Below are 16,080 nucleotides of genomic sequence, written 5' to 3' on the forward strand. Positions count from 1 at the left end.
TGCCATTAACAAAAAAAAACTCAAAATTTAGATTTATTGAATGCTGGGACCTAACTAATCTGTACTTATTAAATAAATTGAGCTTGTGACTCCCTTTTTTTAATCATTTTAAGTGGATGCAGTGTTGACATGAACACCAATGCATGGAAGTTGTACGCTTAAATAATTGTCCAAAAGCATAAAAAAGAAAAAGAAAACAAAATGTGATATAATTGTCCCTACATTTCCAAGGGCACCCTTACTAGTTCTTTAATTTACTCCTGTGTCCCATTCCCCCCGAGCAAACCCAGCTTGACAGGTGTGTGCTTCTCTATATATAGCACTTTCTCTTCGTTCTCTTCCCCACACGCTCCCACCCAACGCAAACACAACCTTCTTCATCTTCTCCTCTGTATCTCTGCGAGCATTACTTGCTTTCTCTCTCCGACAATTTCTCTGTCTGAAACCAGAAACCCACCATGCCTGAGGCACCAGACCACTCCATAGACTACAACCTTGTAGAGAGCAACAGGAAAACTCTCGAGTTCATCGAGGATGTCACCTCCAACGCCGACCAAGTCCAGAGTAATGTCCTCGCCGAAATCCTGTCCCGTAATGCCAACGTTGAATACCTGCAGAGATACGGCCTGAATGGCGCCACCGACCGCGACACCTTCAAGAAGCTCCTCCCTGTCGTCTCCTACGAGGACATCGAACCCGACATTACCCGCATCGCCAATGGCGACACCTCCCCAATCCTCTGTTCCAAACCCGTCTCTGAGTTCCTCACTAGGTCCCCCCTCTCGAATCGTCACAATGAATTTAATTAATAATTCCCCTGTTTTTACAGTTTTAAAATCTGGCTCCTCAACGTTTCCGCCTGTGTTTTTGCTTGATTTTGCAGTTCTGGGACTTCCGGCGGCGAGAGGAAGCTGATGCCGACGATCGAAGAAGAGCTCGGAAGAAGGTCGTTGCTTTACAGTCTGCTGATGCCGGTGATGAGCCAGTCCGTTCCTGGGTTAGAGAAAGGAAAAGGAATGTACTTTCTGTTCATAAAATCCGAAGCGAAAACGCCAGGAGGCCTAGTGGCTCGCCCTGTGTTGACGAGTTATTACAAAAGCTCTTATTTTAAGGACAGACCCTACGATCCCTACACCAACTACACCAGCCCCAACGAGACGGTCCTCTGTTCGGATTCTTACCAGAGCATGTATTCTCAGTTGCTCTGCGGGCTGTGCCAACGCCACGATGTTGTCCGGGTCGGCGCCGTTTTCGCCTCAGGCTTCATTCGCGCCATCCGCTTCCTGGAGAAACATTGGGCCCTTCTCGCTAGCGACATCCGCACAGGAACCATTAATCCCCAGATCACTGACACATCGGTGCAAGGCTCTGTTATGGAGATCCTCAAACCCGACCCGGAACTCGCGGACTTCATCGAGTCCGAGTGTAGGAAGAGCTCGTGGCAGGGGATTATAACCAGGCTGTGGCCTAATACTAAGTATGTGGATGTTATTGTTACAGGCACAATGTCACAGTACATTCCTACGTTGGACTATTACAGCAATGGCCTCCCTCTCGTCTGTACCATGTATGCCTCCAGCGAGTGTTACTTCGGAGTCAACCTTAACCCTCTCTGCAAACCCAGCGAAGTCTCTTACACCCTCATCCCCAACATGTGCTACTTCGAATTCCTCCCTGTAAATCGCAGCAATGGCGCTGTCAACGACAAGGACCAGAAAGAATTGGTCGAGCTCGTAGATGTTAAGGTCGGTCAAGAATACGAGCTCGTCGTCACAACCTACGCCGGTAACATCTCCGTTCCTCGTTTTGTTAATTTACGCATTGTTTGTGACTGGATTTGACGGTGGGAGTTTGAATTTGTATTTGCAGGTTTGTACAGGTACAGAGTTGGGGACATTCTGAGGGTGTCGGGGTTCAAGAACAAGGCGCCGCAATTCCACTTCGTATGTCGGAAAAACGTGGTTCTGAGCATAGATTCCGACAAGACGGACGAGGTTGAGCTTCAGAACGCGATGAAGAACGCGGTGACTCATCTGATGCCATTCGACGCGGCGGTTTCAGAGTACACGAGCTACGCCGACACGTCGACGATCCCAGGGCACTACGTGCTCTACTGGGAAGTCAGCCTGAACGGGTCAACGCCAATTCCGCCGTCGGTGTACGAGGATTGCTGCCTGACGGTGGAGGAGTCACTGAACAGCGTGTACCGGCAAGGTCGTGTGTCGGACAAGTCGATCGGACCGTTGGAGATTAAGATCGTGGAACAGGGGACGTTCGATAAGCTTATGGATTATGCAATTAGTTTGGGAGCTTCGATAAATCAGTACAAGACACCGAGGTGTGTGAAGTTCAAGCCTGTGGTTGAGCTTTTGGATTCGAGAGTCGTGAGTTCTTATTTCAGTCCAAAGTGTCCCAAGTGGGCGCCGGGACACAAGCAATGGATTAATCTGAATAACTGAGGATGTTCACGAGGATGAAGATGATGATGATGGGTTCATTAATGCTGTTGGTCTTTTTATTTCTTCTTCAATTAGGTAAATTAGTTACTTAATTAGGGTAATTTTATGTTGAAGAAAGGCTCCATTTTTAAGTTTGCTGCATTTTCAATTTGACTTTGCATAGGGAGGGACCTCATGATCTTCTTCAGCTTCCACCACTACCTCTGTAAAAAGCAATTCCTGTTTCAAACAGTCTTTCTTCTTTCTCCTCCTCCTCCTCCTCTTCTCTTTCCAGTGATGAATCATTATGTTGTTAGGTAAGGTTTGGTTGGAATTAGAGTTTTGACTCTTTCTGGGAATTTTGCCTATTCAAGTATCATGGACTTGTCATGAGCTTTTTATCTATGAGGTTGTCAACTCAAGAACAAAAGAAGAAGAAAAGCTAAGCAATCAGAAGAAACGTAGCAGTACAAGCACTCATTTTTTTTTTCTAAAAACAATTATTCAACTACACACAAAATATCCATTTATTAAATTTCAAGTTACAGAGAATAAAGAGAACATACGTGTGAATTAAGAAATATTTTTAAATGCACCACTAAAAAATATGCATGTTAATATATAGTGTTCCGTACATCCATGAAAGTGGGGTTAACAAGTACTGTTACGGTGGAGCTAAACTAATGAACAGGGAGGGGCAGTGAGATTTGCCTGCTAAAGAGGGCTCTTTGATGAACAAATTTTGCAACTTGATTAAGACTTGTCTGATACCATTTTTAAAAGTTAAAAAAAAATTAGTTTAGTGGGGGAAGAAAGAGATATATATATATATATATATATATATAAAACTTGTTATTACAACTCTTGGAGAGAATATTACCATATAACCATATCCTCTTAAATCTCAATATATCTCTATCAGTCTCTTTAACAAGTAGTGGAGTGTCTCAGACTCAGATTCTTCCATTAAATCAAGAAACTTAAATAAAAACCCATTAGTGGGGCATTGTGAATGAACACAGCACTGGAACTGGAAGTTCACATAGAGCTCAAAATAACATGATTTATTCTCTGGGGATGATGAATCTTGGGTCAGTGAAATCAGTAAGTGGGAGAGCATTAAATGGCATCAGAAACAGTAAAGAAGAAGAAGAAGACTGGAATATTTGGGAAGGAGAGGTACTGAGATTGATGTTGGAATTAATGGAGATGGATGGGAGCAAATAAGGAAGAATCAGAGCAGTATCCCTTTCCCTCTTTCCCTGTTCGCTACATTCTCTGCAAACAAACAAGCAAACAAACCAAACAAGAACTGTTTCTCTCTTTTCTTTTCTTTTCTTTTCAGACACACAATAATAATATCAGGATCATATTGGTGAAGTAACACAGTACACTTTAAATATGCTGCGATGGATTTGATATTCCTTAAGATAACATCAAAAATTTAAATTTTATGTATTTTTTTTTTAAGAACAATGTTGAAGGAGCCACCACCAGTTGAATCTAAAAATGTATGAATATCTATTGACACAATAAAACCAAATATGCGAGATAATTATATGAAAACATGTGTTCATAATATGATGGGTTTTTTTTTTCATTATATATTGCAGAATTTCTTGTTTTGTGATAAAAATTGCCAGGAAAAGAAGACATCTCAATTCCCAAGATTTTATTAGGCATGATACAATTAATATGCTAACTGAGATTACATCAAAAGAAGCCTAATGTTTTTAAGAGAAACGCGTTGGCTAGACACAAGACTTTAATTTGAGTAGTTTGATAGTGATTAATCAGATTATGTATGTTTATAAACGAGACAAAGCTCTTTTCTTGATACTGACCAACGCGAGCGCATTGATCATTTAGAAATATTTTAAATTAAATTAGGTTCATTAATTCAAACCATTTAATCAACTGAAAATTACTAATTTTTTTAAGAAAAATGAATAGAATTAAACTTGTTGCATGTCAAAAGTGATCTGATCAAAGGTTCATTCCTGATCAATAAATGACATTCTTAATTTATCTTTATATATATAGCTGATTCATCGGAGTATATGAAACCCATATATGTGTGTGCGAGTGTTCATAAATTAGTAGAGGCTGATTAAAATAAGAAGGTAATACGTATGCGTGACAAAACTAAATACTAATATGAGAAGACCAAAGGAAGAAGAAAAGAAAGAGAGGAAGGGACAACTTGTGGGGCTTATAAATGAAATTGACCTTGTGATGTGAATTAGGTTTTTGATTCCCTTTTTTTCCTAACTTTTTGTTTGCCCGTTCTCAGCATCAACCCCACAAACTAATATATATACGTATATTGATTTTGATTAATCATAAAATGAAAACTCTTGTGTCATAATAATACATTTTTCCAACTAGGAATTATTATTTAACACATGTGATGCATGTTCGTATACATATTTTGATTATCTTGCCTAATTATATGCCCACCTTGGCTTTTTGTTTAGCACAAGAGATTAGCAATTACTACCTCTGATTTTAAATATAAAATTTAGTTTATAATATAATAGATCTTATATTTAAAATTGAAGGTACTACCTCCAGTCCTTAGTATAAGACTCTGTTTAATTTTTATTTTGGTCCTAAATATAAGACCCCAATCTATTTTGTCTCTCATATTCATGCATTTTTTTTCAAAGTAGTCCTTCTAATAATTGTAGTTCTAGCCAATATAATTGATTAGTAAAGATATTTTAGAAAAGACAACACATATTTATTACAAATAATTAACTTAACTTTTTTTCTTAGTCTCCTCAAATTAGTCAATTGGGTCTTATAATTAAGATCGGAGGTAGTATTAAACAAGAGTTGACATATTTTCTTACTCATTGTACATAACATGACAGGTTGGTCATGGCTTATATTTAGGAAGCATCACCCAATACTCTCTTATTACTTAATTGCATAAAAACATCGAAGGAGTTGGGCTCAGACAGGGTGAAATCTATTTTAAGTAAATAAAATTCTTCTTCAGTTGTATGCAGCTTATCATTAACTATATGCAAAGCATTTTTTAGCTACATTTGCACAATTAACTATTTAATGAGAAATTTTTTATAAGTTTTTCTTTAATATTTATAGCATGTGAATGGTAAGATATATTAAGAATTTTACTATGGATATTGATGCACACAGTGTTATACAAAAAAAAAAAAAGAGTAACAGCCAATGAAGATTTTATAAAATCTTTGAAAACTGGTATACCAATCAAGCTTAGAAGAGTAGTCTACACAGGTAACGCTTTCCAAATAATGTGTACTTTGTTCAAGCAGCTAAAGAGTTTTCAATTTATTTAAACAATCCAATTTGGACGAAATACAAGTTTGATAAACTAAACTTGTATTACCAAATGCTTAGACGGAACATACCAGCACGTCACTTGAAGATGGAATGAACTATATTAAAACATCTAATTCAAGCAAAATATCCTGATGATATACTAATTACATTGTCTCCCAAATATATAATTTTTCTAAATTATTCTTATTTATTGTGCATAATAAGAGAGCTTTAATCAACTATCAGCAATTAGCTAGTTTTAATATATACATATACATATACACACAAATAATTACAAATATTCTTAAAGATCAACACAAATAATTAAATTAAATATTTTTTTAATATGTATAAATTATTTTTCTATATCTCATATATTAGCAACATAGGAAAGATATCAATTTTTTTTTTTGGCGGGCTAGAAAGGATATCAACTTGGAAATTTATTCAAAAGAATTGAAATTAAATTTGTTGGGATTTTTACTGTACATCAGAAAACTCATCTAGTTGCAGGAGGGGACAAGTCCACGTAAGAGGAAGATCGCCCTGTCTGCGGGGCCCACCTCCCATGCATTCACGGCTCCCCATGGGCGTAGAATCCGGCACCAAGAGCAACTGGATTGGCCTTCGACCGTCCCCATCGGTGGGGACCAACCAGGCATTGCTTGCCACGTCTCCGGTACACCGTTGACCTGTCGTACAAGATTCCTCTCTTTCTCCTCCAAAAGCTAAATGGGGGAAAAAAGGAGGAAGTGCGGGTGTGGGCCCCCACTATGGGCCTCGCCAGTGACAGCCCTACAAACCACGTGGTACTGTCATCTCGGATCTCTTTTTCCACGCTTGTGCTCCGATCCGATCCAGTTAATACGGGTCTAAGTGGGTCTTGGTGGTGGGATCACCTGCTCTTGACAGCATAGAAGATAAATACACCATCTAGTTAGCATTGGCCGTACGGCAATGAAGTTCTGTTTTCCTCACAGTTGTGTGATCTGGCAAATGACTTACTTGAGCAAGAGTTGTTGCGTGGGGCTGCGCCGCAGCTGATCGCAATGCTGCCTTATCCATTTTCGTTGAATCAACTGAAAGCTAGATGTTTCTTTTCCCTAAAGAAGAAAAGACAGAATTTTCAGCTGATTTGATATGGTTCAAAGAAATAGAATTTTTTTAAGATATGCGCCACTTCCCATTTACTGTTTAATACTCCTCCAATAAGATCCAATTATTAAATTGACTTTAATCTTAAATATAAGGCATTTTTTTATATTTATTATTTTTTTAAATTACTGCTATTGATATCCTCTTAATCATAATCAAATAGAAAAAAAGGGAGCATATTAAAAAAGATAATTATGATATTTTAAGAAAAATATGTCATATTTCTTATAATTAACTAATTTACCTAACTTTTTTAATCTAATTTAATTAGTTATTATTAGACTTCGTTTGTAGACTACAAACAACATCTTATAATTAGAACCGGAGGCAATATTAATTAATAATGTTGTACTATTTTACTCATCACTTTTTTATTTTTACCAATCATATTTTAACTTAAACCACATATGTGTACTTTTATTCTAAAAATTATATAAATTTTCTTAAAAATAAAAAGAAGCCTATAGAAACCATATATACAACTTTTTTCTATGTGCTTCTAGAGTAAGTGGAAAAAAGTTTATGTAATTTAAATAAATAATTCTATAACAAATCTATAGTGCCAACTTATTACTATATCCAGTTTTAATTATAAGATCTCGTCTGTAGTTTATAAAAGTTTATAAACTACAAATGAGATCTTGTAATTAGAATAGGAGGTAGTACATTTTATTATACATAATATGCTGATCCTACTAATCTTTCCTTACAGATTTTTTTTTGTTTTACCGGAGAAATTGCAAAATGGATTTGAATGCCTTCCAGCAAATCCTCAAAGTGAATCTCACTTTCTCTACAGCTCTATCCTTATGAATCGTGATCTGTATTTGTCATTAGATTACTTCAGATTAATAATTTTAAATAATTATACATCACTAAAGATATATATTTGGCAAAAATGAATCATTAGAAAGGGACTGAACTTGTGGTAGAATAACTAACAAAGGAAACCAAAAAGGCAAAAAGCTTGATGTTAATTGATAAAGAGTGGAACTTTCACATTTCATTGTTTATATTCTTTTATAATTGCCCCAAATATTTTTAATATATATAATTATTAAAGAAATATTATTGTATTTAAACACTTATAACCCTTTTCAGTTTTCACTATTACTAATACTTGTTGGTTCCGTTCATTGGGCAAATAGAAAATAGCAAACAAGGAAAAAAAATTCACACAAGAAAAATCTTAAATCTCATTAATTATAGTGTAAAATTTAATAAATAAATTTTTATCTTTATCCATGTTTAATATATATGCTTCATAATAAAATAACAATCTGCACACAGATAAATGAAGGATAAAAATGTGTGTTCACAAGAAAAATTTAATAATAAGACTTATAAATATAATTAAAAAAAACAGTTTACCTCCCAACCATGTTACAACATATGAGTAACAGTTATTCCTCCGATTTTTAGTGTAAAACTTAATGAACTAATTTGAGTAGATTAGGAATATTAGTTAAATTAGCTAATATGATTTTTTTTGTTGTAAAATACTCTAAACATCTTTCTTGATTCATCATTTCTCATTCTACTTGATTATTGTTGAAAGAATATCAATTGAGTTAATTAAAAACTTTTTTTAAATATGTACATCAACTTTCCAACTAAGTCATACGTTCAACGCAAGAGCAGTACTAAAGATTTGGGCATTTTTAACATTTATTGATTGACTTGATATTTTCTTTACTAATCATGGAGCCAGCCATGATAAAGATGGGAAGCAGTCATGACAAGAATTAGGCGAAGGACAACTGACTTCTATTCATGGAAAAGTTTTCAAACTAATAAAAGTACTAGCATGAACAAGCAATATTTCATTTACTCTTATGTGATTTAATTCCTATCTTACTTTAAGACAGCCTTCTTTTTCTCGCCTTTGCCCTTGATGACTGAGGAAATTTAATGGTCTAAATGACTTTTTCAATTAATGTTCCTGGCGTTTTTCATAATTTTGTTGAAATTAATATGATTTAATTAACTCACAGTATAATTAAAGGATGCTAATTAATAATCATTCAAAACTCTAGCACGCCTATTAGATTAATAATTAATTAAAAAATATGTTACCGAGAAAAATGAAGCATGGAATTCAACTTAAAAATATTTCTCAACTTCTAAGTCGTAAATTTTCGAACAATTTGAATTATTTGATTATCGTAGCCAGGAGGGGCTTACATTTTGTGGGGTCACTTCACACGTGGCAGCACCCACGTGGGCGATAGTCACTGGACATTGACACGTGTGTCTTTGACTGCCTCCTCACTAGGTACCCTCTCAAATGGCCCCCACCCCACACGTGACCCTTGCCCCACTCTCCCCACCGTACTCCCCATGACATTCTAATTTACAAAATAAAAAATTAATTAATTTAGCTAGATCTAATTGTTTTTGTCTAACATATGAGTTGTATTAGACAGAGACATATATAAAAATAGAACATATGATATAATAAGTAAAAATCTTATATTTCTTCTGTTTATGTATAGAGAAATTTGTCACAAGAAAATTAAAGATTTAATCTATGCCGTAACCTTATAGCAATGTGACTTTTAAAATATATGATTATTTTATAAAAAAGTATCTGCCATTTTTTTAATGAAAATATGATGTAAATAAGTTTGTTTTCCAAAAACAAAAAAGAAGAGTTTTTTATATGTTATAGTTTTGTCACTAATTTTTATTGGTCAAATTTTTCAATAAGTTAAAAATAAAAATACAAGAAAGTGAGAAACTGTATCCCTTAATTTTACGCTATATCTATATAAAATTATTTTGGTATTTTTAATCAGTTTTATGTCTCTTTGATTTTTATTCTAAAATAAAATGTAATATCAAATATTTTAATTACTAGATTTGGCAGGAGGGGATTGCGTATGAGCGAGAAAATTAAATGAGAAATGAAATGTCTCTTAAGTCTTATATGGACCAATTATTATATTGGATTATGGCAAAAATTATGCGTGTGTGTGTGTGTGTGTGATATAGAACAGAGAAAGACAAACCTTAAATCCAGAACCAGTTTCTCAGGTTGCTGCTGAATTAGGTTTGCCGAATTAATCACACCAATTAAACAACACAAAATTTAAGTCACCATATGAAACATTTGCTTCATTAAACATCTTTTAAATGACGAGACACTAATTAATTAAGACACGTTTATTAGTTTAATTATATGTACTCCTTTAGTCCTATTTACAGGGCAGAAAGAGAAAATATTTTTTGGTCCTATTTACAGGGAACTGGAAGAAATTTTTTATATAGATGTACAATTTTACCTTTCATTTATTATTATATTGACTTTGTTTACATGAAGCGTAGTGTATATTAAATAGGGATAAAATCGAAAAGTTGTTGAATTTTAAATGAAAGTTAATGAAATTTAAAGTTTTTTTTGGTTTAAATGAAACATATTGGAAGTGACTTATAAATAGGATAAGAGGAGTATATCATTATTTTGATCCACTCAAACCTTTGAATTTGGCTTATACTTCTTTCAAATACATTATTATTATTATAGCTGGTACTTAGTTTTCAAATCTTTTTTTTAAAAGAATAATTTTCCTACTCACATTCATATTAATATAATATAACATGTGTAGAGTAGGGTTAATTTGTCGAATCAAAACTTTCTAGAAGACGCGCACATTATTTTACGTATCAATGTTGTTCACCAGTTAAACACAGTAGCTGTAACTATTGGTCTTGTCCCTTTCTTAATTGCCTCATCATCCAATCAAATTAAAACGCACATTATATATATATATATATATATATAATCTCTGTGTGTGAGTGTGTGTATACGTAAGAGGGTGGTGCCATGTTTCACAAGCAGAATACAAGACCAGGGTGTAATGATAATTAATGTTTCAAAAAATATTAGCAGCAACAATAGTTTTTATTATCCTCTTCAGCAAAAAAAAAAAAGGGAAGCTTATTTGATCAAACACTTTATTTTGTGCCTAATGTCTTCCTAGCTAACAATAACACTTGTGCTGCTTGTTTTTTCCAATGATAGCTACATAAATCTAACATCAAACATATACTATATAAACAATATATATATATATATATATATATATCTATCTCTGCTTTGTTTGGAGCCAATAAAATTTCATGCCTGCGCTGGAACAAACCAGATAAAGCATAACATATGTATACACACACGCATGCAGTTATATATATATAATGGATAAGCTTTAATTATTAGTATCTTCACCGCCTTCAACCACTCATAAGCCCTCTTTCCTCTTTATCTCCAATGTTTCTGGACCACTTGGCAACTGAGACTCATGTTGTATTTTTCAAATCCTATACCCAACTAGCTACTTAATTAGCTCTAATTCGAAGGATTAAATTAAGGGTTTTTTTTTTCCCGTGTAAGAGTTTAATTTGAGTGATACTTAGCTTGTTATATATATATGAATATATTTAATAGACACACAGAGACCAGTTCGATTTCTTATAGTTCTTGTCATGTTAGGGTAGATCTGAAGCAATAGTTCTCTAGATATCTCGAGCTAATTAGATAATTAAAGAGCTAATAACTTCCCATTAAAGATGTCAATAACTAAAAATACTGTTCAAAAATCCTGCTTGGACGACCGAGTCTAACTGATTATGGGTCAGACTCTAGATTATTTTGATTAAAACCAATATAATGGCTTTGTTTGGGATCACGATGAAAAACACTCATAAGTACGCATCATGTAAATTGAAATAAAACTCTCCTCACATACTTGCCTCATATTTCATAAATTACGATTGAAAAACTATTTATAAGTTGTTCTAAATAGACCCAATATCTCAATCACACAATACACATACACAGTCAAAGCTAAATTAAATGATCAATTTAGGTCCAAATTATCAGTTGATTCCTATTTCTTATTATTTTAATGATGAATCTGTGTTGGGCCAAATATCGCACGTATACCAAGCATTATATTCTCTTCTTGATATAATGATTCCGTATTAAAAGAAGAGACTTGTGTAACAGATAACTCACTAGTGGTTAATATAATTATGATATAATAATTAATTATTGTAATTAATCAGTGAAAGGAGCAGAAGAAGTAGTCTGAAAGTGATACAAACATAATTAATAGCCGTGTTTTGAGACATGTTCTGCATATTCTATAGCAATCATCTTCAATGTTTCTGCAGGTTTCACCTACTCCATATAAGCCTCGCCTTAATCATATTATTAAACTCTCTGTTTAATAATTAATTAAGGGATAATTGAAGAGGATGGAATAAAGAATTACCTCTCTTTGATCTATCTGAAATTATAATGGCAGCTGTATGTATTATAGTAATTAAGCCTTTAATTGAGGACCACACTATAGACATAAGGTTGATCTATATATAGGGTTTCTTGAATAAGCAAGAAGGGTTAAAGAAGGAACAGAACCTTTCTTGCATTATTAATTCTCATTCCTCTGAGTTATTATTAGTCCCTTAATGATTGATCTAGCTTCTTAATATATATATATATTATGGTTAAGTTAAAATATGATTGGTTAAACACATTGACTTTTTATCATCCTTTTGAAGGCTATATGTATGCATGTCTGCTTTTGTGCAAACTAGTAAGTTCATCGACCTTTGTTTCTTGTGAAAGAGTCTTTAAACTTATCTGCAACTTATTTATTTCTTTTAGGGGATTAATATATTATCCAAGCAACATAATATATTAATTAATAAGTCTTACTTCACACAGGAAAATTTGATAATATAGCTAGCTTCACACAACATAATATATTATTCAAATCTCTAGCTAGTAGACTTTTTGACATTCCTGAAATTAAAAAAGTCAATTTCCATTGTCATTCTAAGCAGAAAAAAGTCGGATTGATCGAGTTAATTGGATGAATTGGGTTGCTTCGGTCAAAAGGTGCCTTTAGTTATTTTTTCTCTTTGGATTATATTATATTGAACCAAACAGATCATGATCTTTCTGGTAATAAATACTAGTATTTGCTAATTAAGTAGAATTATTCTAACAAATTTATCAGTGATAAAAGTAAATAGTAAAAATAATAATAAAGGAATGATGAAAATTTATCAGTGATCTTGTGCATCAATCCATATAAATATTTATATATCTAATAAATTTACATGAAGCAGTCACACTGTCCACAAGTTAATTACGTCGCATAGGCAGAAATATACGTCTCGAGATAATATAGTATATAGAACCTGACTTTCTATAAAATATAGAAGTATAAGAAATCACACAATTCGCTGGTCATAAAAAATACAACTTATTTTAAATTTAACACACACACACACACACACACACAGGTCGATCCATCCACATATGATAAAAGTAAACAACTTCTCTTTTATCTGAAATAATGTTCAAGAAAATGGGCATGTTAATTAATTAATATGTGTTTTCAAAGCTCTTCATCAGTCAAATTAGTACAGAGAATATATAAGAATATGAATATAAATATATATATGTATATATAACAGCATGTGTTTATTAAAATGAAGCAATCAGTGAGTGACAAAGATTTCTGCTTTCAAGTTTCAATCTGACGTCCCCCCCCCCCAAAGGAAAAAGTCTTCTTCTTCAATTTCTGTTTACTGTTAAAAACATGTTTTTTTCTGCAGAGTTCAACCACTCTGATCTGTGCGTAGTAGGATTATTATATTGACATATTCGGTTCAAAAAATTTGATCTTTATAAGCTTCCTGTTGATAAGTTTACATCAATCCCTCAGATAATAAATAATAAATTTCGCTGTCATTAAGTCTTCAAGATGACTGAAAAATGCCAAAAAAATAAACCTCTACTTCACGCTAGCAGTTACGTCTTCAAAGAGGACAAGACAGAAAGAAATATATCAAATAATTGAAGGATACTTTAATTTCATGCTTAAGATGAAGCAATCTGAATTAAATTTTGTGAACAATGTTTGGTCAAATGAGACAGACACACATATAAATTATAAGCCTTTCGATCGATTGTCAAGCACCAACCGGAACCATCTTTTACACATGCTTTATTAGTTATAATTATGTTATTAGTGTTCATTAACAACTATTCAGGACTTTAATTTGATCTCTGGCCTGGGTTCATCATTGGTTTGTGCTAAACCACATGAAATTTTAAGAAACAAGAGCATCATTCTTCATTCTCTAGTAGCCTCGTATTTTCCCACACCTTTCACTGCAAAAAAAAAAAAAAACCCTTAAAGAATCAGTTATTATTGTGTGATTTTTGTGGAAAGTTAATAACTTACGAATAATGATGAGATCATGATGTATATGATTTGTCTTAGATAACGTCCTTTATTTGTTTATCTTAATTTTGTAAAAGTTTATTTTATTAGTAATTATAATTTGTTAGTGGGTTCACACTCGTAGAAGTAGAATTACATAAGTTAACCTTTTTTAATAAAAAAGTTCTTACTTAGTCCTGAAAATATGAGTAAATTAAAATCCGTCTTAATCATAATCAATAAGAATCTCCTCATTTTATAATATTTAGCTATCCATTATTCAAGTGTACAGCATGGTGCATCATTTGCAAGTCATAAGCTCATGTATCTATTTTAAAGAAATTATTCTAATTATGATAGGCCAATTTACTTGCTCTTTCATATGCTTCCCCTTTATGAGAATTTTATGATATATATTGATATATTGTATGAGTATGAATGCTGGTTCAAAGCATAAAATTAATAATGAGTGGTATAAAATGACATAGTTTCATATACACAATGGGTCAAGCAATCGGAGTTTAAATTTTCGTCTCAAAACAAATTAGCATTTTGCCGAATATAAATTACAAATTTTGTTGAACTAAATTCAAATTATTTTTATACTTTCATGAAAACTATATCATAAAAATAGCCTAAAAAATTACGAATATAGATATATAATTTATTTTGTATATTCACTCTATCAATTTTTTTTTTGCTAAAGCATATGTATCCTCCTATTGGAAGCAATTCTATTCGAGGCACTGTCGGGCACTAAATACGGGGATTTAAATCTTAATTCATCATGTTGTGAGAGGTTTGTTCTTTTTACTAGACCCAATCCCTATTGGTCACTCTATCAATTAAAAAAACAGAAGAAAGTAAACATGAAATCGAAATAAAAATTGTTTACAAAAACATAAGAAAAAAGAGGGGCAGCCCATAGTTTGGTGAGTTGGCCACATCACCAATTTGGTGGGCTGCACCCACACCCCTACGCGAGCCAACCGACGAATCTTAAAACATAGATTTTGTTGTGTGATTCAAAGATTGTTCTTGCACCAATTGGAGTTGAATTTAGTAAAAAGAATTAGTCTCTCGTAACATGATAAATCAATATTTAAATTTTTATTAAAAGAAATATCTACATTTAGTACTTGACAGTGGTTTGAATAAGATTGTTTTAATAGAAGGATGCCTATACTTTAGGAAAAAAAGAAAAAAAGCTTGTTCTCCTAGCCTACAAGAGTCTGACTGAATTAGTAAGAACTTGGCTTATAACCTATAGATCCCGTTTGGTACGAAGCATTAAAAATGAGGGATAAGAATTGTGATTGAAAAAGTAAAAGTATATTAAAAAGGTGTTTAATATGAGTAATTATATAATACTTGGGATTAGACAAACCCGTGTATGTGGGATTGGGAAATACCACAAGGGAAGGTCGTATTCTTCAATCCCATATATATGGGATTGCCTAATCCCATGTGATAAGAAATCACTTATGTGAAGCATCCTTTTAAGATATGTTTTCAACCCCAATTCTAATTCTTATCCCTCATTTTTAATACTCTGTACCAAACATAACCATAATGTTATAAGTTTCAATCCCATTATCGATATAAAAATTTTGTTGGTAGACAATATGTAAGTATCTCTATAAGCATTCTCTAAATCTGGAGCTATGTTCTGACCTCAATAAACTTATGGAATATAACTCACCTAAACATTTTTTGTCTCAAAAAAAGAAGATTGTTGTATGAAAAATATTAATTATATTGGAATTGAAGAAGGGGAATTAGTTGGAACTTGACCTGCAATATTATTCGATTATTATTTTTGTGCTAACGACAAGTTTTTTGTTAAAGATTTTCCACAAGCTTACATGGCATAATATATATAATCTTACGTTCTAAAAACTTCCATTTCTTCTGATTGATTAGGTTGATACATAGTTTAT

The 16,080-nt window shown here is 33.0% G+C and overlaps 1 protein-coding gene across 1 annotated transcript; it reads left to right on the forward strand.

Moving 5' to 3' along the window:
• The first annotated feature begins 390 nt into the window (after positions 1 to 390).
• LOC114762350 (indole-3-acetic acid-amido synthetase GH3.6-like) lies at positions 391 to 2,797 on the forward strand. Its single transcript, XM_028951816.1, has 3 exons — positions 391 to 772; positions 884 to 1,785; positions 1,870 to 2,797. The coding sequence occupies exons 1-3, from the start codon at positions 459 to 461 to the stop codon at positions 2,457 to 2,459; spliced, it is 1,806 nt and encodes a 601-aa protein (XP_028807649.1). The 5' UTR covers positions 391 to 458; the 3' UTR covers positions 2,460 to 2,797.
• The last annotated feature ends 13,283 nt before the right edge of the window (positions 2,798 to 16,080 follow it).

Source organism: Neltuma alba, unplaced genomic scaffold (genome assembly GCF_004799145.2).
Source record: "Neltuma alba isolate B1F8T4 unplaced genomic scaffold, ASM479914v2 tig00011213_pilon, whole genome shotgun sequence".
In the NCBI taxonomy this organism is placed as follows: Eukaryota; Viridiplantae; Streptophyta; class Magnoliopsida; order Fabales; family Fabaceae; genus Neltuma; species Neltuma alba.